General features: G+C 36.8%; 1 protein-coding gene across 5 annotated transcripts in view; it reads right to left on the reverse strand.

Annotated features, from left to right (window-relative positions):
• Window positions 1-23614, reverse strand: part of SFXN1 (sideroflexin 1) — a 47116-nt gene that overhangs the window by 6462 nt on the left and 17040 nt on the right. For all 5 annotated transcript variants that reach the window (XM_069102344.1, XM_069102343.1, XM_069102341.1 and 2 more), the window contains 8 exons: window positions 22962-23036; window positions 22096-22263; window positions 21232-21402; window positions 20309-20407; window positions 11194-11269; window positions 9811-9896; window positions 8663-8790; window positions 5613-5662 (listed from right to left, as the gene is read on the reverse strand). In XM_069102344.1, the coding sequence (XP_068958445.1) occupies window positions 5613-5662; window positions 8663-8790; window positions 9811-9896; window positions 11194-11269; window positions 20309-20407; window positions 21232-21402; window positions 22096-22259 (774 nt within the window). In that variant the 5' untranslated portion in view covers window positions 22260-22263; window positions 22962-23036. The remainder of the gene's footprint in view (window positions 1-5612; window positions 5663-8662; window positions 8791-9810; window positions 9897-11193; window positions 11270-20308; window positions 20408-21231; window positions 21403-22095; window positions 22264-22961; window positions 23037-23614) is intronic.

The following is a 23614-nucleotide window of genomic DNA, read 5'->3' on the forward strand; positions in this document are numbered from 1 at the left end:
CAAACTGGTTCTGAGGTGCTGATTAGGACATAATTCAGTTATCTGTCCTGATTTTCCTCTTGTATAAAATGATTAGTTTAACTGGGTGATCTCTAAGGGCCCTTCCAGGTCTATCTAATATTCTATGTTTTAAGGAGCCCTTCCAGCTCTGACAATCTAAAACTCTACCTAACCTGAATTTAAATTAAATGTGCAGTCACTAGACCAATCACTAGGTGGTAGTAGTAATAAAAATAAGCTTTGGGCATTTTGTGAGAAAATTCCTGGAACAGTGGAACATCTCCTGGTTTTAGAATCAGAGACCCTGGGTTCAAATCCTAGCTCTTTCACATTATGGCCTTGAGCAAGTTACTTAGCCTCTCCATATCTCAGTTTCCTGATCTGTAAAATGATGAGGTTGAATAAGAAAGATGGCCTCTAAAAGTCCCTTCTAGCTCTAAATCTATGTAGTATAACTATAAAGGAATGAGATTAATTCCTAATGTGGCTCAACATCATATTCCCTTCATTAGTCTGTTAGGAGGGAGGGGATTCAGTCTAAATCCATGGAATATGAGATTCCTTCTACATATTTTGTACAGAGGTCAAACCTGCAACTTGGTATATTTTGTATAATGTGCTAACCAACTGAGATAATCAGCATAATGAGTCGATAGTCAGGATACCTTTATGAAGGAACAGTTTTTTTAAATGAAAATTTAGGGTGAATCACTATTACTATTTAAATGAGACATCAATAGTTTAATTACTAATAAGAGTTCATCAGAAAGATTATAAAAAAAGATGATGGGAACCATCCATAATGAAAAAAATATTCATAAACACATCAAATTTTGTGCAATAAGTATTTTTGCCACCTTCCCACTCCTGATGTTTTCTCCAATTAATTCTTTAGGAAAAGGTAAGAAAATAGAGATTGAGGACCCAGCTCCCTATTGGAAGTAAGATACAAAAATGCACCAATGTTCCCTGACATTTAGAAACACTATGAGATCATAGTATCATAGCAAAATGAAAGGACATCTGAGTTCTAATAGAGGCTTTCCCACTATCTCACTGTATGATTTTGAAGAAGACATTTCTCCTCTCTGAGACTTAGCTTCCTCTTCATTTGTCCACTGAGGGGACTGGATTTAAGATCTAAGGATCAAAACATCTTAGAAAACCTATGAATGAATTCTAGACTAAAATTAGCCATGCTGAACTATGTCACATAGAAGAAGCAATGCATCAGAAAATTATGGAATAAGGAAGCTTACCACTGACTCATTAATAATTTCTCCATGGTCTAAAATGCAAAATAAAAAAAAAAGCAACCCTCAAATAAATTCCTCCCTATTTCATGAGTCAGAGGAGACATTTGGTGCTCAGAGGTTTTGCCAACAAGGGACAATTATGGCAGGACTTTTCAAGCTGGAAAGTTTTTGACTAGGCTTGGCAACAAATTACATCTCTATCATAACACCAAAGAATTAGTATGAGAAGACTTTAGAACTCATGTAGTCCTACCCTCTTGTTTTGCAAATAAGAAAACTAATGACCAGAGAGTTAAAATTTTATGTCTAGGACCACACCACAAAACTCACATCAGAACCCAGGTCTTCTGACCCCAGAACCAGCAGTTTTTACACTGGACCTACACATACTCCGCTTCTCTAGTGAGAAAGAGGCTAAGTGTGGAAAGTCTCTCCAAAGAACGACACAAGATGATTCCTTTTTTGGTCTTAGAAACTTGTAAAGATTGATGTGTTCTGGATGTTGCAATTTGCAGTTATGGAGGGAGAACAAAACCATGGATCCTTAAAAGATTCAGATATGAAAACAACCCAGAAGAACACGGCTCCCACCTTTAATGACGAACAGTTACAGTGGCATTATTATAAACCCAATGTGGCAACTGAGGTTAATATCAACTTTTCATTGACTAGATTTTGAGATCTTTTCTAATAACTCATCACATTTGAAGGACTTCTCTATATTGACAAAATCCATCAGTTAATTAGACTGAACCTCCCACTGAAACTTAGCAATGTAGAAAAGGGGAGGGACAGAGGAGAGCACACCATACAGAATCAATCAATAGCTTCTGCCAAGCAAGATCTTCTACTAAGGCATGATGTAAATATCATTATAAAGTAATAATGGATATGGAGCCTACCACCAACTAATTCTAGTCTTGCTACTCTTCCCATTCTTTCTTTCTTTTTTTTTTTTCCAATCACAACAGAATAGGAAACTGAGGCTCAGAGAAAAGATATTACTTGCCCAAGGGGACACAGTTAACAAATAACAGAGCCAGGCTTGTAATCTGGATCTTCTGACTTTGACTCCAGGGCTCTTTTCACTATATCCCACTATCTTTTCACCTTTCCTGGAAGAATTCCTCTTCCTATTTCAATAACTTCTTGATGCAAGAAGTGGTATAAAAGATTTTCCTGCAAGCAAAGAAGCCTGAAGCAAGAGAGTGGTTTGTAACTGCCCATCCAAACGAATTATGGATTGATGTGCTAACAAGCAAGGAATAGGCTTAGCTTTGCTGAAAAACTGAGGCTACAGTATTAATCTAGGCAAGATGTGATGAGGATTTACACTATGATGATGGCCATCTGAGTAGAGAAGGGGCCAGGTACAATGTTTGACAATTTCCTCATCTGGCAAATGAAAGAGTTGGACTAGATATCTTTGGTCTCTAGTCCCATGATCCTATTATTCAAGCAGGCAAACCTCCTTATTTTATTTGATGACAAACCTTCAAGAAGCTTAATGTAAAGTGACTGAGAGAGAATCATAAAATCATAGATCTAGATTAGAAGATACCTCAAAAGCTATCTAGTCTAACCCCATTTTACAGATGAAGAAACTGAGAGGTATAAGAGGTTGTGACTTGGCCAAGATCCCATAGGGTAGCAAGTAGTTGAGGTGGTATTTGAGGTCCCCTCACTCCAGAGCCAGCCTTCTTTTTATTATGTCATGCTCATATTTGCATCACTAGCCTGACTCTTCATACAGAGAAATAAAGTAGCTTCCACTTGCCAATGGAAGGAAATTATTCAATAGACAGTTTTGTCCTATTTAAAGAAAGTCTGCCAGAGTCAGAACTTAGGCATCAAGTCCTAGTTCTGCCCTCAGGACTTAATGTGATCTTGGGGCATTCCTTATTGTCTCTGGGCCTGTTTTCATGCCTGCAGAATGAGATGTCTGGCCTGGATTAACTTTTAGATCCTTTGCAGTTATGATATCATGACAAAAGTATAGTCTTCCTCCTATTACTGAAACTCAGAAAGAACAAAACAATTCCAAATGTCATAAAAATAATGAAGTAATACTAGCATTGTATGAACCAGCTTCCCTCCCACTCCATCTTCAACTAGCCAAAAAACCAAATTTTCTCTTTTTTAAAATGCTTTAAAAGAAAAATGCATATTTCTTGTAAAATCAGTCATATACAATGTTAATGGGAGCATATCTGTTAGTAAAGCTGACTGGAAATATTGTCAGTGCATTGGAGCCAGGCTCTATGATTTGATGGACTTTTAGAAGTCATGAACGGGTGCAAAGGAGGTGCCAGTTAAATCAAAGCTCACTGCTGATTCATTTTGTAGTTGAACTATGGAAAACACTGCCAAGAACTACCAGAATAATTCTGTTCACCTGAACTCACAGTTTGAGAGGCAGAGAAAAAGGAGCAGGAGAGCAGAAACGACCATGATGGTGCCCCTGAACATCATACGGCCTTGAAGAAACCACTGTCAAATTCATCTGCAAAACTCATGACAGCCATACATGGTTATATTGTAGGTTAAACACTGGGTGGCTGGTTGCCAAATTAAGTCTTCCTTTCTTCTTCCAAAAAGGTTGAACTGATAAAAACAATTTTGTTCCCATGTACATATTATCAACTCAGGCCCTACACTGAAACATCTATTTTACAAAATTTTAATTTCTGTGAAGGGAAGCGAGTGCATGACTCTTAGTATATTTGGGACATCTCTGATGCTTCCAAAGTTGTATATGGTATTTTGTCTCAAGAAACATAAGAACAAAAGTCTAATAACTAACTACATGTAAAAAAATGGCAGCCTGATTCAGTATGTATGTGTATGTATATGAATATGCCTATACATATATATATACATACATACACACACACACACACACACATATATATATATATATATGCATGCACATACAGGCATACACCCACACAGACACTAAAATTTATATTCTCTTCCCAAAGCCTAAATTTGTCTGAGGAAAATGGAGATTTAACTGTGACAAAAACTTTTCCAGTCATTCTGTCACTGTATTTACTGATTACATTGGATGCATTTTCCCCTTGCACACTAGATCATGAGTTGCTAGAGAAAGGGATCATATAGTCTTTATTTTCTCTCTGTCTCTTGCAGCACCCTGGACAGCATCCTGCCCATAAAAGAAATCATGATAATGTTTAATGAAATGGAGTGTTGACATTCTAGGCATTCCCAATAAATGTGAACTGTGCATCAAATGATACTATAGAGACTTGAAAAGTTAATACACTTTTTTAAATGTCTAACTTACCATTAGAAAATGACCTTAATCATGTATTTCATAGTGATTAAAATACTAATGTGTATAAAAGGTGAATCTTTTCCCAATCCCCCAAATGCTAGAGGCCTCCCTCCTAAACCACCATCTAATTAACTACTTTGTATTTATTTGCTTTTATTCTCCTTTTATTTATCACTCACTCATTCACTCACTCACATACACACACACACACACACACACACACACACACACTTATTGTCTCCCCGTTAGAATGTAAAATTAAGAGGAGGGAATGTGTCATCTTTTAAATTTCTTTCCTCTACACCTGGCAGATAGTACACTCTTAACAAATGCTTGCTGACTAACTGAACTGAATTTATTAAAAATAATTTTTACAAATGCCACTCCAAGGGGATGTGGCTGTGATGATAAATAGAAATATTTCTCTGAAAGTATTGTTCTTGTAATACAATATCAACTTCAAAACTGAAGTAGAATTTACTCTGAATCATCATAAAGTCCTTGCTTTTCTTGAGCTGGATCCTATTCTATTAAAGAATAAACCCTGGACATCAGTTTTCAAATACAAAATATATAAAATGGTTCATATTATAACTTAAAATATTGGGGTCACTGTCATCAAAGTGATGTACTAGATTCCTGATGGGGCCAGCAGGTAAGCTACTGAATCATTAATAACAGTATTTAAGGAGGAAAGGTATTGCTTATTCAGGATGTTCTATAGAGTAACTTTTGTTTACTAATTCAAATTCCATCCCTCCCTTTTACTTTTACAGAAACATCCAGTTAAAGCTCAAGAGGAGTGTTCAATGAGGTCTAATAACTCAACAGAAATAGTGGGCATATTGCATGTCTGGAAGTTTTTCAAATTTCTGAAAAAAATGTGTCTGGAAAAACAATATATTTTTATTGGAACAGAAACATTTTATTCAAATACTTTTTATTCTTTCATCAGTTTGCATGTGAATAGGAGATAAACTTAAAGGTGAAATGCTGGGGGTAGCCTGGGAAGTTTTGACATATAAAAACAATTGAAAAGATGCCATAAATACACTTACCTTTAAAAATGCTTTCTTCTCCAAAGTGTTCATTATAAATGGAGGAATGGCTATAAGCAAAGGAAAATGTTCTTAAAACTTTAAACATACTGATTATATTTAACATTTCTATTATAATAGCAAATTCATGCTAATTTTAGGCTATCTTAACACAGACAAAGTGAAAAATATCTTAAAGGATCCTCTTATAAATTAAAAAAAAATCTGCTGATCCCATTTGCTTATTATAGATGTGAAAGTCCTAAAAATGCTTCTGTCTGCAGATGACGTTGTGTTGGTTGCATCAGGTCCTAAAACATCGTGGAGGCTCCTGGAAAAAATTCTGTAACCACTCAAAAAGTTTTTGATTTAACCATCTATAAGGAAAATACTAATGGATGAAGAATGTCTATCTAGATTGTGACATTCAGTTACAAATAAAACCCTTCCACATGGGGGGGTTGGGGTTATGGGTACAGTGCCCCTGCAATATGAAAAATCTGCATAAAATATTTTGATCCTCCCTTCATATTCCCTTCTTTTTTTATGGGGTGTTTACACTACCTTATTGTAAAATCTGCGTTGATACTCTATAACACTATACATATGTTTTATGCATTTTTGAGTTTCTAAACTTTTCCTCTGTTATCTGCTGGCATTCAAGTGTCATCTGTGGCTTCCACACAACTCTCCCCCCCAACTCAATTCCCATTCAGTTTCTTATGCTGACCATAAGTGAATATATAGTGTACCTATGTATCTATACATATACATGTATGTGAAAAAATGGACAATGTACAAATGGACAATGAGTTGGTTTTCATATTAAGGAGGATAGTTGGTCAGATTGCCTTTAAGAAACTGACAGGTTTCTTTCATGATCCCATACTGCTCCCAGAAAAAATTCTCAATTTTTCAATATCCAGATATGAGACAAATTCAATAAAGGTTCCAAAGAACCAAAAATGAGTATCAAGCAGAGGGAAAAAGGTATAACAAAAAATACAAAACTTCAAAGAAGAACTGAAGCAAAAGATAATATCAGAGAAATGAACAAATGGAAAAGATGTAGCTGGTCCTGGAACAAGAGCAAGCAGACATCCTAGGTACAGCATTGATATCTTTTCTATGTGATAACTCCCCAGGATCCTTACTGTACCCTATCTGAACTTAATTTGAGGCCACATATAAACACCATAAAGGATGGGTAGGTTGGTACGCATGGGTTTGTGATTTGCACTGTTGGAGGGACATCCAAATTGAGATCCCAGATCCATTTGAATTGTATGCTATACTTTGATTATGTAGAATCAGCTTGGCAAACTTGAATACGTTTTAGAAATCACTATTTTAAAAAATCTAACAATGCATAAACACTGACAAGATCAAATAATTATGATTTGTTTTCCTCAGATTTTTAAGCAAAATGTGCAGACTTTGAATAATATTACTACTTCAACCTGAAGAGACAAACTAAAGTCTTCAGTTAATTTCTTCTTTTCTTTCGTAAAGGCTTCCAGAAAACTTTCCTGGATATATTCAGTTAAAAAAATGATTTAGTTAAGGGCACTGTGCCAAGTTCTTTTCAAAATGTTATCTAAGGAAAACACTCACAAGGTTATCTCAGTCACAATCAATCACACCATCTCTAATGCTTTTTATAATCTTTATCAGACTACAGACTCCAGTTTGGCAGCTTTCTGGAGGTTCAAATGTTTTAAAATAGTTTCAGCAGAAAAATCTAGGCTGTCTAGAAATTATGTAGTTTTAAAAAGACATAATAAAAACCCAACAAAACTTGGTAAAAGGGTGCTAATGAAAAGCTTCTGAAAGGAAACATCTAATGGAATAGCTCCCTTATGCATGAAGTAACTATAAGAAAGTTTCCATTAAAGTTTCAAGTCACCTTTCAATTAAGTTGCACATTCAACAGTGTTCACATAGTAGAGCTAAAAATCACCTTGATATGGAAGATTAAATTAACAATCCATTTTAATAAAACATCAGAGAATCCATGGTTATGGTAATGACTAGTTATAGAAAAAACTATGCTCAGAGAATCTACACAGGTGAGAAATCCTTCAAAATCTGTGCTGAGCTTTTATTGGATCATTTCTTTCATTCTAAAAGACATCAGAAAATGTACACAAGTGAGAAATTCTATAAATCTGCTGATGGGGGAAGAGTTGAATCAAAATATGTACTTCAATGTCCATCAGATAATACATATGATATAAACAGCATAAATATGGAAAGGTCAGGAAAGACTTTTCCTATGTAGGAGGAACTCTGTAAATGTGGCATTTGTGGGGAAAGTTTCAGTTAGAGCTCACATCTCAATGCAATGAAAATCTAAGAGTGAAATCTTCTAAATATCTTGTATGGTATGAGCAATATCTATAATATTCATGTCTATTCAATTAGAAATTATCTCTAGGGTGCGGCCAGGTAGCACAGCAAGAAAGAGCACCGGCTCTAGTGTCAGGATGACCTGGAGATCAAATCTGGGCTCAGACACTTAGCACCCACCCAGAAACACCTGGCCACGTAACCTTGAGCAAGTTACTTAACCCCGATTGCTTTAAAAAAAAAAAAAAAAGAAATTATCTCTAGGACAGGGGAAAATTTTCACTGGACTGGCTATTCATTACCCTTTAAAAGAAAGCTTCTGACATCTTTTTTATGACTAGCACTGAGCGCAGCAGTCGTGCCGTGAATTCCACACTATGATGGCATTTTGTTTTGGTATCCTCTATTTCCCTGGGGTGGTTCTAAATATGGTCTGACAGATCCCCAAATGATTATAATCAGGGCAAAGGCTCATCTCTAGGTTAAATGGATTCTTAGTCTAAGGCTAAAATAGAGTCATTTTAGAAACCTTTAATAAAACGTTTTAAGAGACCTAGTTTAGGCCATAATCCTTGGGATTCCACTTGAGTCAAATAATTCATTTTTAGGACTTAATCCTTTCCCGAAAATTTAGACATTTCTATTAAAGGTTATTTTTCAGTCCCATCTCCCCTGGCCTCACAAAACCAAAAGGATTAAGTTATCTAATGAACTGTACTAACCCATGCCAGGTGCTGCCATAAGAATTCTTGAGACCACCACTTGTGCAATAGCTTGTTGTGCAGCGTTGACTGATTCACCTAATCGGTTTCCATTTTCATCTGTAACAGGAATACCAACTTTGAGCTCCCTATAGAAAAACAATAAAAAAAGTTTACATATACCTTTGCATTTTGTGGACCAAAATTAATATATTTAGAAAACAGCCAATCCTTTTAAGACCTAAACACACATTTATGAATTATCTGTCAGGAAAGCATTATAATTATTTTTCAAAATATTACAAAATTTATTTTAGATGTGACAGAAAAATAAAACTTTGTATAAGTACATTGTTTTTAAACTGCTACACTGGACCAAAAAGAATTTAATTCATAACATGCCACTTTAAGGCCAAGATTATATCTTATAGAAAAACCTAAGATAACACTTTAGAGGCAGGTATTGGGTAATCTGATGGAGAGCTGACTTGAGAGCTAGATACATGTTGACTGGGTCACACTGGGTGAGTCCTTTAACATCTCAGTGCCCCAGGACATTCTCTAAGGCTCTCCACTGTAAAGCAGTTTCCAATCTCCTTTGGTAAAGGGAGTTTCCTCACTGAAAATTACCTATACCAATGAAATCACAACTTCAATTAAAAAAAAATCTATGCTCAGGAGCAAAATGTAACCCATAGTTTCTCAAAAGAGATAGTATGCTGGATTACAATTAAATTGACTTAATCCTTTCCATACTGCAACAAAAGCTTATATACTACTAGTGGATACAAGATGATCTGTTAACAGCTACTAACACTAAAGTTCTAAATCCCACTTTTACCCTGGTGCTTGTAATCCGATCCAAAATGCCTTTTCTTGTTCTTTCTTCTCCTTTAACTTTTGCCAGTTCTAAAAAAATACTTCCAAAGATATAAATTAATATTATTTTAAGCCTGAAACAGGTGGTCTAGGAATTCTTTAAAATTTTTTTTTTGCCTAGATCTAATGTCTCACATAACTAAATTTATGTCTCAAAACACCTTTTTTTTTCTAAAGAAAACAAACATGAGGGCACCAAAACTTGTTTATTTAAAGAGATACTTCCTACTACCCAACACAAGCTCAGGTACAGAAGATACATTTCTATTCCAAGAGTATAACCATCATACCTTTGTCTCATTAATGGAATATTAATGCAATTAGCAGCAGCTACAGCAGCAAAAGGAACCAAACGTCCTATAAGGGGTGAGACATGCTAAAGAAAAGAAAATATCAAAATCATTTTGTTATCTCTGTAATATTGAACGAATACTATAATTTCTCCATTAAAAAAACTATTTAAAATTAAAATCCCATAAATTAAGTTCAATTTAGCTAGAAGGACACATGCTAGGCACTGAGAAAGATACAGACAAAAGAACAAAATAGTTCCTGTCCTTGTGACGTTGTTCTTGTCATGATGGAGCTTAGAAGCCAGTATGGATGGTAAAGTGAATATGTAGTAACATACCTAATAAGAACATAAATACATGCAGAAATACTTAAAAAAAATTTCTGAGGAAAAATAAGAGTACTATTAGCATAATCAAGGAAGCAATATGGGTAAGTTATGGGGCAGGAAGGCAGAGCCAGTAGAATTAGAAATAATCACACTCCCTCACTCTGAGGCTATCTATATATGAGGATAAGCAGTGGTCTATACAGTGGTCACAGTACTGACTGTCTGGGAAGGAAGGCAAGAAAAACCAGTACTCCAGGGCAGAGCCGTGTGACTCACACAATTTGTCATGTAATTTTCTGTGTGCCTATGTTCTTCTATGCCGAGTCCCTGGGGAAATCCTTTGTATCAGTATGCTGCCCAAGAACTTGGAGCAGAGAGAATAATGACAGGACAGTTGACAGTACCTCTGCATCACAAATTTAACAATAGATGTGTCCTTGGCCACACTTTCTGAACATCTTCCCTATTCTCCTGGCTATCTGTGGCAGTCATATAGCTAGATATTGACATCACTTCTGGTTTTGTTTTGTGTCAGGAATACCTCCATGGAGGAAATGGGATTGAATGCTAGGCAGGAAGTCAAAAGGCAGCAGACACGGTAGAAGTCATTTCTGACATAAGGATGATAAACAACATGAATACAGGCAGGATGAGTTCAGGAATGGTGACATATGTTAGAAGGGATCATAATTAAATATTTTAATATTCTATTATATATGCTTTCAGGAGAGCACAAAAAGGTCAAGCTTTAGTTTTCAACATTGTTTTATGTTATATATTATTTTTTTATATACTTGGCACATGCACACACACATATATAATATATATGATGAAATATACATACACATGTTTAAGATCTTTAAATAATTCTCAAATCTACTTGTTGGGCATCATAATAGCAGAGATAGGTCCAGCAGGCATTAGGCACTGATTATGGTGAGAAGGAATATAAAGACCTTTTGGAGAAAAGAAAAACCTAGGGAAAAGTTACAGAGACAAATGGGACGGAAATGATGGCAAAAAAGTTTAACTATGGAAAAAAGAAAAATACCTTGGTTAGTGCATTAAGTCCCAGTGCGGTTACTACAGCACCAGTAGTGGCAGATACATATGCTGTCCCCAGTTGGCTATAAAGAAGAACACATATATCACACTCATATAATAAAAAGTACCACAATACTTTATTCAATAATTATGGGCAAAAAGAATAAGCAGAAACTAATTTAACAACACAGAACTCTTGTCATGCTATATCCTTCTCAAATATCAATCAACCAAAATTTATTAAGTACTTTCTATGTGCCAGGCATTGGGATACGAAAACAAAGAATGAAACAAACCTTAAGGCAAGGATTCTGTGTTCTAATGGAGGAAGATAAGTACATACATAAGAACAGACAGAAACTATAAAGTAAATAAATACAACTGAAGAAAACACAGAATTAAATTCACATTAGCTTGGGAGGGGCAGCACTAGCAATTGGGGAAAATCAGGAAAGGGTTCATGAAGCAGATGGTATGTGAGCTGCCATCTTAAAGGAGGAGAGGAACTCTATGGGGTAGAGGAAAGGAGGGAGAACCTTCCAAGTTTAATGGCATGCAGACAGGACAGTCATGTGTGAGAAACAGGGAAACAGCCAGCATTGCTGAATCAAGTAACACAGGAGGGGAAGTGATATATAATAAGACCAGAAAGACAGGCAGGGGCCAGGATGGCAAAGGCTTTAACACAGGAGTTTATAATTTACCTTAGAATCAATAGGAAGTCACTGGAGTTTATTGAGTGGGGCAGCTACATGTTCATATATGTACTTAAGGAAAACTACTTTGGCAGTTTATAAATTTGACCATAGTAGGGCATGACTTGAGATGTTTCCCCTAGAAACTTGAAAAAATAACCAGAAATTGTTACTTCTACCAATCTAGTTGAGAGGTAGTGAAGGGATAAATTGCGGTGGTAGCTACATGAGTGGAGAAGAGATGTTGTGGAGGTAGAATGTCAAGATTTGGCATCTGATTTGACACTCGGGTGAGAGAAAGTAAGGAAGGAGTAAAGGAAAATGCTGGGATCTATAATCCAGAGAGACTAGAAAGATGGAGGTGCCTTGAACAGAAATGGAAAAGTTTAGAGTTTGAGGGGAAATATAATTAGTTCAATATTGGACATATTGAGTGTGAAATATTTTCAGGATCTCTGGTTTTAAATTGAAGCTCTGGGGAGAGAAGGGCTGGAGACATATTTGCAGGATATTCCAAAAGTCTTAGTGAAGTTTTAAGCTATGCATTGATGCATATATTCATACACATATATATATATATATATATATATATATATATATATATATATGTACATAGAAAGAGAAGAGAAGGGAACTGGGAAAAAGTAGGGAGAGGGAGACTGAGATTAAAAAAGAGCAAGATAGAGGCGGCTAGGTGGCACAGTGAACACAGCACCGGCCCTGGAGTCAGGAGGACCTGAGTTCAAATCTGGCCTCAGACACTTAACACTTACTAGCCATGTGACCTTCGGCAAGTCACTTAACCCCAACTGCCCTCCAAAAAAAAAAAAAAAAACTAAGAGCAAGATGAAGGGTGAGCAAATGAGAGACAGTGAAACTGGGAATGAGAAATAGCAACGAAAAAATGATGTACTGAGCATGACTGCAAAAATAAGTAATATATAGAATAAGCTCAAGCATACAAGCCCTGTGTTATGCTCTGAGCATAGCTGGCTCTTGAAAAATGTTTGACTTAATACAGGGACATTTAATATTTTAACTGAACATTTTATAGCGCATTTGAAAAATCATACAATTATATTAGTAAAGCAGTCAAGTTAAATTCTGCTGTGCTTATATTAATCAGAACCGGTTGCCTCAAAATTTTCAAAATGTATTATCTTAAAAAAAAAAACTGATGGAGTTGGCGACCTCTAAGGTCCTTTCTGGCTCTTAAACTTGTAATCCTATGATTCTAATTTTAAAGGGGATATATAATAAGTTCAGGACTTAATGGGCTGCAGGTATAATAAACCTACAATGGCTAACTTGGCACCCTTCCTTCCACATTACTACAGGGAGCTAAACTATGTCTTTTGATGGAGGAAATGGAGGTTTAAACTAAAAGTATGTAATGAGAATTGTGTCCAAACAAAGGAGGTGACGATTCCACTGAACTCGGCCCTGCTCAGACCACAGCTAGTATGCTATGTTCAGTTCTGGGAGCCGTGTTTTAGAAGGGGTATTGAAAAGAAAAGGGTAAGTAGTAGGGAAAGGGGGATCTAAAGATTAGTTGAAAAAACCTGCAATGCTGTGTTCATAGAAAAGAAGTCTTTGTGGGTATATGATCGCTTTCTTCATATATTTAAAGGGCTGTTACACAGAAAAACAATTAGGTTTTTTTTTTCATTTTTCAAATGCTTTATTAACTTCTGGTTTACATCATTTATTTCCACCAGATTTGAGTTACAAATGTTCTCCCCATTTTTCCCCTACCCACTGCCCCAAAATAGCAGTCCCACAGATATCCCCTCCTCCAATCTGCTCTCTCCCATATTTTCTCCCATACCCCTTTCGACTTTTCCAGTAGGGCATGGTGGATCTCTATGCCCCAGTGCCTGTATATCTTATTTCCCAATAACGTGCAAAATAGTATGTATATATATATATATATATTAACATTTGATTTTAAAACTTTGAATTCCAGATTCATTCCCTTCCTCCTTTTTCACCCACTCTTACTGGGAAGATAAGCAGTTCAGTATAGGTTGTACATGTGTAGCTACTGCAAAACATTAACATAGTAGATATATTGTAAAAGACTGACTATATTTCCCTCCCTCCTATCCCACCTCCCACTCTTTCTATTCTCTACTTTGATCCCATACCTTTTCAAAAGTGGGTGCTTCCAACTTCCCTCCCCACCTGCCTGCCCTCCCTTCCATAATCCCCCCTCTCATCCCTTTCCCCCCTACTCTCCTGTAGGGTGAGATACCCTATTCAGTGTGTATGTCATTCCTTCCCCAAGCCAAATTCAATGAGAATAAGGTTGACCCATTCCCTTTTGCCTTCCTATTCTTCCCCATCATTGTAACCATTTTCCCTTGCCTCTTCTATATGAGATAGTTTATTCCATTCTGTCTCTCCCCATCTCCTCTCATTATATTCCTCTCTCACCTCTTAATTTTACCTTTTAATTATCATCCCTTCCTAGTAAATTGGTCCTGTGCCCTCTATCTATGTATTCCTGTAGACATATATACACACATTCACATATGTATTCATATGCCCATATACCCTCCAATATAGACATATATATGTATTTCTATTCCCTTCAACTATTTTCATACTGAGAAAAGTTTCATCAGTAACAATTATTGTTTTTCATGTAGGAATTTTACTAGTTAAACTTTGATAAGTTCCTTATGATTTCTTTTCCCTGTTTACCTTCTCATACTTCTCTTGCTTCTTGTACCTGAATGGCAAATTTTCTATTCAACTCAGGTTTTTTCATCAAGAATTCTAGAAAGTCCTCTATTCCACTGAATGACCATATTTTCCCCTGAAACATGATACTCAGTTCTGCTGGGTAGGTGATTCTTGGTTGATTTTTAATCCCAGCTCCTTTGACCTCCAGAATATCACATTCCAAGCCCTTTGATTCCTCAGTGTAGAAGCTGCTAGATCCTGGGTTATCCTGATTGTGTTTCCACAATATTCAAATTGTTTCTTCCTGGCTGCTTGTAATATTCTCTCCTTGATTAGGGAATTCCAGAACCTGCCTATAATATTTCTAGGAGTTTTCTTTTTGGGATCTTTTTCAGGGGGTGAACAGTGGATTCTTTCAACCTTTATTTTGCCCTCTGGTTCTAAAACATCAGGGCAGTTTTCCTTGAGGATTTCTTGGAGGATGATTTCTAGGTTCTTTCTTTGATCGTGGCTTTCAGGTAGTCCAATAATTTTTAAATGATCTCTCCTGGATCTATTTTCCAGGTCAGTGGTTTTTCCCATGAGATATTTCACATTGCCTTCTATTCTTTCATTTGTTTGGATATGTTTAACAGCATCTTGATTTCTCATAAAGTCAGTGGCTTCCATTTGCTCCAATCTAATTCCAAAGGAATGATTCTCCTCAGTGAGCTTTTGAGATTCTTTTTCCATCTGGCAAATTCGAATTTTTAAGGCATTCTTCTCCTCATTGCCTTTTTGAGCCTCTTTTGCCAATTGAGTTAGTCTATTTTTAAGGTGTTATTTTCCTCAGTCAGGCTGTTGGAATCTCAGTTCATAATTTTCTTGCATTGTTCTCATTTCTCTTCCCAATTTTTCCTCCACTTCTCTTATCTGCTTCTTAAGGTCCTCTATGGCCTATAACCAGCTGGTATTTTCCTTTGAAGTTTTTGGTGCAGGAGTTCTGATTTCACTGTCTTCCTCCTGTTACATGATTTGTCCTTTCTGTCCCCAAAATAGGAGTCTAACGTTGGATTCTTCTGTTTGCTTTGTTTCCTTTGCCTGGTCATGTTGCCACTCAATTACTTGACTTTTGGGCTTTTTGCCACAGTAGGACTCTGCTACCAGACAGGGAAGCTTCATACCAGATGCTGGGATTTTCTCAGCTGCTGGAGGTATTAGCTGGGTGCCCTTGCTGAAGCCTCCACACACTCTGGCAAGCTGGACATATACCTCAGAACCTCCACCCTAGACCGCAATCCAGATCCAAGCAGGTTAAAGCAAGAGCAATTACCTCTCAGCCTGGTTGCTCGGTCCCCCCTACATTCTGCAGGCCAGGAGCTGAAGCTGCCACACGACGGTGGCTGCACAGCTGTGGCTCCTCAGTGGCTTCTCGCCCTGGGGGCAAAAGCTGAGGCACTCCCAACTACTGATCCCAAAGTCCACAGTGCACTGACCCCTCACTTTGTACTTAGCATCTATGTGTTGATAATTCTGGAAACTGCTGCAGCTGCTGGTGATCTGGAGTCCCACGAGCTGGCCGCTGGTCAGGCCCGCCCTGGGGCTAAAACCTCGGTGTGGGGCTGGGATCAGCTCCCAGAGCACTGCGCTGACCAATTCCTGCCCGCGTGTCTGGCTCTCCTCAGCAGGAGGTTAGATTCTCTGTGTCATTCTATGGGTTCTGTAGCTCCAAAGTTTATTCAGAGTCCCCTTTTACATCAATTGGGGAAGGCGGAAGCCGGAGCCGCATGGAAGACCTACTTCTACTCCACCATCTTGACTCCAAAACAACTAGTTTTATTCTCATCAGATCAAGATATCAAAGAGAGTGGGAATGGACAGTGGAGAGGCAAATTTCAGCTCTATATAAGGGGGAAAAAGCTTCTTAAAAAAGTAGTACTCTAACAATTCCTTTTGATATAGAAATGATCCTGGATACTAAAAAGGTTAGCCACAAAACTCAGGTAAGTTCTATCATGTTGGAAAAGCTTCGGATATAGTCTTAGGAACAGGCTACATCTGTCTTCCAAGAACCAGCCTAGCTAAGAATCTAGAAACTCATTACTAGTAAGCTGGCTCCTTGGTGATAATTAGATCACAGCAATGATAACTATAAGCAAAGATAACTATAAAATGGCCCTTAAAACCATATCGCTCCCTTTCTACTGCTTCAGTGAATAGCAGAGTATTGGAAAATGGAACAAGTGATATTAACACAGTTTTTAGATAATCTAAACCAAAGGTGGGGAATCTGCAGGTCTTGAGGCCACATGTAGTCTTCTAGTTCCTGGGGTGCTGCCTTTTGACTGAGTCCAAGTTTTACAGAACAAATACTTTTATTAAGGGAATTTATTCTGTGAAGTTTGGACTCAGTCAACAGGTTGCCCTCGAGGACCTAGAGGGCTACATGTGGCCTAGAGGCCACAGGTTCCCCACCCCTGAATAAAATTATATTAACTGTTGGTACTGTTAAAGTGAGATCCATTGCCCAAGGAGTGGATATACTACCTGGAGAAGTAAATTATATTAATCTTAGTTTCCTTGATATAAAGGAAACCAAAATAAAGGAATTGGTGGAGTTGGTCTTACTGTGTCTAAAGCTTTAAGAAGCATTTTAGCAGATATATGGTCGTCTTGAATTGTGCTGTTTATAAGTATTTTGCAAAAAGACTCCAATAAAGATAGCTGAAGGACATCTGTGACAGAGGAAGAAGAGGCAAATAACTTCCATGAAGAACTTGATATGAATCTCTAAATAAGATCAATATATACTGTGGTAGGTAGGTACTCAATGCCTTTGATGAAACATAGACAAAGGTGAGAATTCAAAACATATGCAAACTGTATTATAAAGTTCAATCTAGGATTAAAGAATGAGGGAAGCCTCAAATAAACTAAGAGTTTAATTAAAAAAAAAAAAGAATGAGGGAAGCCAAAGGCTTGTGAATGACAACAAAGTCATATCTCTCCTCATTTTTGTGGCTAAACTTCCTGAGAAAATAATCCATGCTCCATGCCTCTACTTCTCCTGTTATTCTTCTAAACTTTCTGCAGCCAGGCTTCTAATCTCATCATACAACCCAAAACATCCTCTCCAAAGTTAGCAATGGTCTCTTAATGGGCAAATCTAATGGTCTTTTCTCAGCATGCCTTTGCAACACTCGGCGGGGTGGGAGGACAAAAAAGAGACAGAGACATGTTTCAATGAGTACTGAGTTCATCAGTTCTCTTTCTAGAGAACAGTGTGGATAGTATGTTTCATCATCAGTCCTTTGGAATTGTAGTTGGTTGGTCATTGCACTACAGGGCTCTTAAGTCTTTCAAAGTTGTTTGTTTTTATAATATTATTGTTATTGCATAAAGTATTCCCATTCTGCTCATTTCTCTTTGTATTAATTCATGCACGTCTTCCTAAGTTTTTCTGAAACTATACTTTTCATCATTTTTTACAACACAATTAGTGTTTCATCACATTAATATGCTGTAATTTATTCAATCATTCCCCAATTGATAGGCATCCCCTCAGTTTTCTTTTTTTAACTACAGAGTTGCCATAAATGTTACTGTATATATGGGTCCTTTTCCTCTTTGATTTCTTTGGGTTATAAATCTAGTAGGAGAGTTGCTGGGTCAAAGGGTATGAACAGTTTAATGGACTGGGAGCAGAATTCCAAACTGATTTCCAGAACAGTTGAACTTATGCACAGTTGTACTACCAGGGCAGCTGTTTTCCACATCCCTTCCTGCATTTACCACTTTCTTTTGATGTCATCTTAGCCAGTCTGATTGGTGAGATGGCACACCTCAGAGTTGTTTTAATTGCATTATCTAATTAGTAGTGACTTGGAACACTTTTTCATTTATGGCTTTTGATAAAACTTGCAGGCATTCAAACACGTCATTGCATCTCCTATATCCACGCCGTTATGCTGGCTGCTCACTGTGGCGGGAATGCTCTCCTTTCTCACTCACATCTACCTTTTAGTTTCGCTGACACTCTTTAAGACTCAGGTCAAATCTCACCTTCTGTAGGTCTTTCCTGGTCCCTAAACTGCTAATGCCATCCTTTCTTAAATTACCGCTACATATCTCTGATGTTTCCAGTTACTTACAGGTTGTCTACCCTACAGAATGTACGCTCCTTGAAGGCAGGGAGCGTTTTGTCTTCCTTTTCATCCCTACTGAATAGCACAGTGTGTCTGGTATACAGGAGGTGCTTAATAAATACTTGCTGACTAGTTCTGTAATAGGAGTATTTTCTTGACAAAAATAACTGGAATGCTTTAGACACGGCAAATATGAAATGAGACTATACAAGAAAGAAAAGGGATCATATTTTAGCAGACATGAAATGACTTCTTAGTAGCACTCCATTTATATCCTCATATTGTCAGAAAAAAGTGGAGGAAGGCCCCAGCACACCAGACAGAGATCTCCTGTGGCCATCTTACAGGACAGCCTTGATAAGAGTCCTAGCAGAACAGCAGTTACGGGAATGACCTGCATTACCAGATGAGACACTCACAATTAGAGGTCTCAAAAAGTAGAGCTGGCTGCCATGGGAAGTCATAGGATCATAGACTTAGAGCCAATGAAACCTTGGTGAGTTTTCCATTGCTGGAAATCTTCAAGAGGAAGCTATATGACCATTTCAGAGGGGGTGCTGTAAAGGCGATTACTGCTGAAGTACACAGTGGATTAGATGACCCTCTGAGATGCCTTGTAGTTCTGAGACTGTGAAAGTGTTTCTCAACAAGCCTCATAGAGAACAACTTCAGCCAATCTAGCAAAATAAGGCACATGATTTGGGGTCGTTTACCTTTAACTTCTTATTTTTTAGCTGACCTATTTAAAAAATAAAGACATAAAATTACATCACCATGGTTTCACTAAGCTTTCCAGAGATACCAATACAGATCCAACTTTGTTCCTAGAATCACCATACTACATGGATTCTGATGTGAAAGTGGATATATTTTGCTAATGCTCACTGGCTATAGCCCATAGGGTACCAGGCCAGGGAGAAATGAGCAAAGGGACATAGTAGGAAAGCATCGATACCATCACAACTTTCATAAACACTAAATCTATAATGGGGCAGCTGGTGGTTCAGTAGATAGAGCATTGGGCCTGGAGTCAGGAAGACTCCTCTTCTTGAGACACTTCCTAGTTATGTGATACCAGGCAAGTCATTTCACCCTGTTTGCCTCAGTTTCCTCATCTGTAAAATGAGTTGGAGAAGGAAATGGCAAACCACTACAGTATCTTTGTCAAGAAAACCTCAAATGGGGTCATGAACAGTTAGACACAACTGAAATGACTGAACAAAAAATCTATGAAGGCAAGCTAACAAACTATTTTGACATAAAATGTGGATTTAAGTTTCTTAGACAACTTTTATTTAATATTATGCTAGAAAGACATTTTGAAAAATCTAACACTGTAAAAGTCTTCTTTTAAAACAACTCAGGGGCAGCTAGGTGGCACAGTGAATAGAGCACCGGCCCTGGAGTCAAGAGGACCTGAGTTCAAATCCGGCCTCAGACACTTAACACAAAAACTAGCCTTGTGACCTTGGGCAAGTCACTTAACCCCAATTACCCTCCAAAAAGCAAAAAACAAAACAAAACAACTCATATAACAAACTAATACACAAATTAGGTAATTTTTAGATAGCGACTTAAAAATTAATATTCATTGCGATAGATTACATATTCTTACCTAACAGTAATAGGGGCATCACCACTTCTGTTTGTATAATTCACAACAGCATTGAAGGACTGATTAATCCACTGCCAGAAAAGCACTGCAGGGGTAGTTCTGAGGGTATGAGGAAGAGGGAAGGGAGGGGGAAGAGGAAGAGGCGGAAAGAAGGGAAGGAGAAAAGTGTAAAAAAATTTAACAATACTTTCTTACCTTCCTGCCCCCTCCAAAAAAACCCCAAAGGAACCAAGAACCCTGAAAAAAAAGCAGGCTAAAAAGATGATTTACATATTTCTTGCAGACTTATAAATTAGCGGGGTTCGCCTGATGCACAATTATATTGCTTATCTTCGGATGTTTCAGTTTTCCCTTCTGTGTTCCTTTGTTTCCTTAGCCCTCCAATGCCCACTTTGGATATCTTCTTTCCAATCAAACCCAGATCTTAGTTAAGGGCCTAGTAAAATCACTCCCACTGAGATACAAAAGAAATGTAAAAGAGTTACTCCACCTAGGGGTATCCATATTTGATTAGGGAATCAACGCTTTAAGTCACTAAAATTAATATTTTTAGAATTTCAGTTTTATTGATCCATTTTGTGGGCCCAGAAAGTGCAAGAAATCTTACAAGCTTATTTTGCCTTTCTATAAGTACAGGTCTATAAATGGAAAAAAAATTATGAAAACGATGATTTTCTGGTAGACTTTTCTTTTTCTTCCCCTCCAACTTTTCCTTCATAAATAGGATTAGATAAAATTCTATCCCTCTTCATTAAATGAGATTCAGTACAAAAAAAGGAGAGCATTCTTCTAGTCCAGTAGTTACACAAAAAGGAACACGAAATACACATTAAAAAAGTAATACTTCAGTTTGAATTAAAGTGTATTTTATCAACAGGGTTTGTATCAAACTTACTTGAATGACTGAGTGCTGTATAACTTACCTATAAAATGTCATCATACAGCCTGTGATTGTCATGTTCATGGGCACCTGAGCTGACATTCTTCCTATCAAAATCATCTTTTCACCAGTGTCAGGATGAAAAGCTGAATCATAAATATACTTTGCTCTCCATAATTCATTTTCTGTGAGACCAGGGGGTACAATTCCTTTTCTAAAACAAATTGCCAAAAAAAAAAAATCAAAAAGAGCGTGTTATTAGCTTAAAATTAGTCCCCAGTGATCACATTTTGTGACAGGATGTGGCAGTCACCACATCCAGTGCTTTCCAGTTTTTTTTTCTTTAAAAAAGTACACATGATGCACCGGCATCAGATTTCTATGTAGTCTATAAGATCTTCACCTCTATCATTCCTTATTCTTACAGTATATTTTCCAATACAATTTTTGCCATCCATATCTATTCCCACATTTGCATTAAAATCAATAAATACTGGTTTATGTTGATTTAATGTGGAAGATCTTAGAGGTCTTCGTAGAAGTTTTATATCTATTCTCTGCAATTCATGCTGATATATAAGCTATAAAAATTTTTATGATAGTTTTTTATGGCTTTTATAAATTAATACTAATTATCTGCATAGGTGTCTTACCCCTAAAAGATGACAAAGTTCTTGAGGTGAAGAATGACTTGTGCTGCCCCAAATCCCATCCCAGGTACTTCTTTCTCAGACGACATTTAACAAATGTTTAAAGTGAGTGGCTGAATCATGATTTTTAGATGATTAACATGAAACCCAAATTAGATGCAGCAGATTTAACAAGAGACGTCTTGAGATAAGATTTAACTGTAATTTTTTTAAATTAATGTGACCGAATCAGAAAACATTAAAGCTATAAACGTTACCTGTAATCATGAACAATTTGTCTTGCATGTTCTAGTTGTTCATTAGTTAGCAAAATATTTCGTGGGTCAGTTACAGTAAAAAAATGACTGGCTCTTCCAATAAAAGTACTTTGATCCCATCGTGGTTCCTTGATATTAATATTTAGTGGTATTTCAGCTGACATTGTTCTAAAGGAAATTAAAAGAGGTCATTTCAGTATTTAAAATTAATTAAAGACAGTAGATAAATTTATGAAAATCATTATGGCCAGAAATAGTAAAGTTTACTAATGTTCCACCTAAAAGATGTACAGAAGGTTAAAAAAGCCAAAATCTTAAACAGGAGTCCATGAAATTCAATTGTTTCTAACAAGTTCTCCAAACCACCTTCCAACCCACAAACATTTCTGGTTATATTTTCATTTTTCCCATTTTGAAACAGATTATATATATAATTATGTAAACACTGAAGCAAAAAGGCATGGATTATATGTTATATCAGAAAGAACAGAGCTTTAAACTGAAAATAATTTAAGCATAGCCATCATCATTAAAATTATAAAACACAATGTCAAATTAGCACTGTATTATATTTTAGTGAAAAAAATGTGTGGTGGCCTATTATTAATGATAATTTTGTGCAAAAGTTTATATGTAAGACTTCTCCAATAATCTGCAAATTAAGATTAAACTAGCCATGATTAGGACACAGATCATCAATTTGAACCAAATATCCTCAAAACCTTATAAGGGTAAAATAGGCCATAAAAGTTCCTTGATTTGAGCTACCTAAGACAAGTGCATGTCACACACACACACACACACACACACAGAGAAACTCTTATACTTAAGAACATAAAAAAAGAGAAAGGACCTTGAAGACTTACAGCCCAAAGTATGAAGCCAAGAAATTCACAAAATTCTTAAATACACTGTAGTACTTTACTTTGTCTTCCTGTGTTCTATTTAAAAAAAAAAAAAAGATATAGTAGTGTTATACTTCAGAATGAGATACACATCTATTCCAAATCTGTCATAAACCATCACCAAATATATGTCTTTGTATGCACAGTATAATACAGTGGAGAGAGTGTTATGCTTGGAGGCTAGAATCATGGCAAACCACTTAACCACTATGAGGCTCAAGCAGTGCCTTAGGACTTTTCTAGGTCACTGATATTTGAGCTCCAAAATCACTTACCTTTCTTTCTTTTTTTAAATTTATTTTTAGTTTTCAACATTCATTTCCACAAGATTTTGAATTATAATTTTTTTCTCCCCGTCCTTCCCCTCTCCCCTCCCCAAAATAGCAAGCCTACTGAATAGCCCTTCCCCCAATCTGTTCTCTCCTATATCCTCCCCCATCACCCCCCCAAACTTTCTAGTACGGCAAGATGGGTTTCTGCACCCCAGTACCTGTATATCTTATTTCCCAGTTACGTGTAAAAAACACATTTTTAAACATTTGTTTTTAAAACGTTTGAGTTCCAAATTTTTTTCCCTTCTTCCCTCCTCATGCACCCCCCACTGGGAAGCCAAG

Source organism: Petaurus breviceps, unplaced genomic scaffold (genome assembly GCF_028583685.1).
Source record: "Petaurus breviceps papuanus isolate PSGF00001 unplaced genomic scaffold, PetGlider_PUasm1.0 551, whole genome shotgun sequence".
NCBI classification, from domain to species: Eukaryota; Metazoa; Chordata; class Mammalia; order Diprotodontia; family Petauridae; genus Petaurus; species Petaurus breviceps.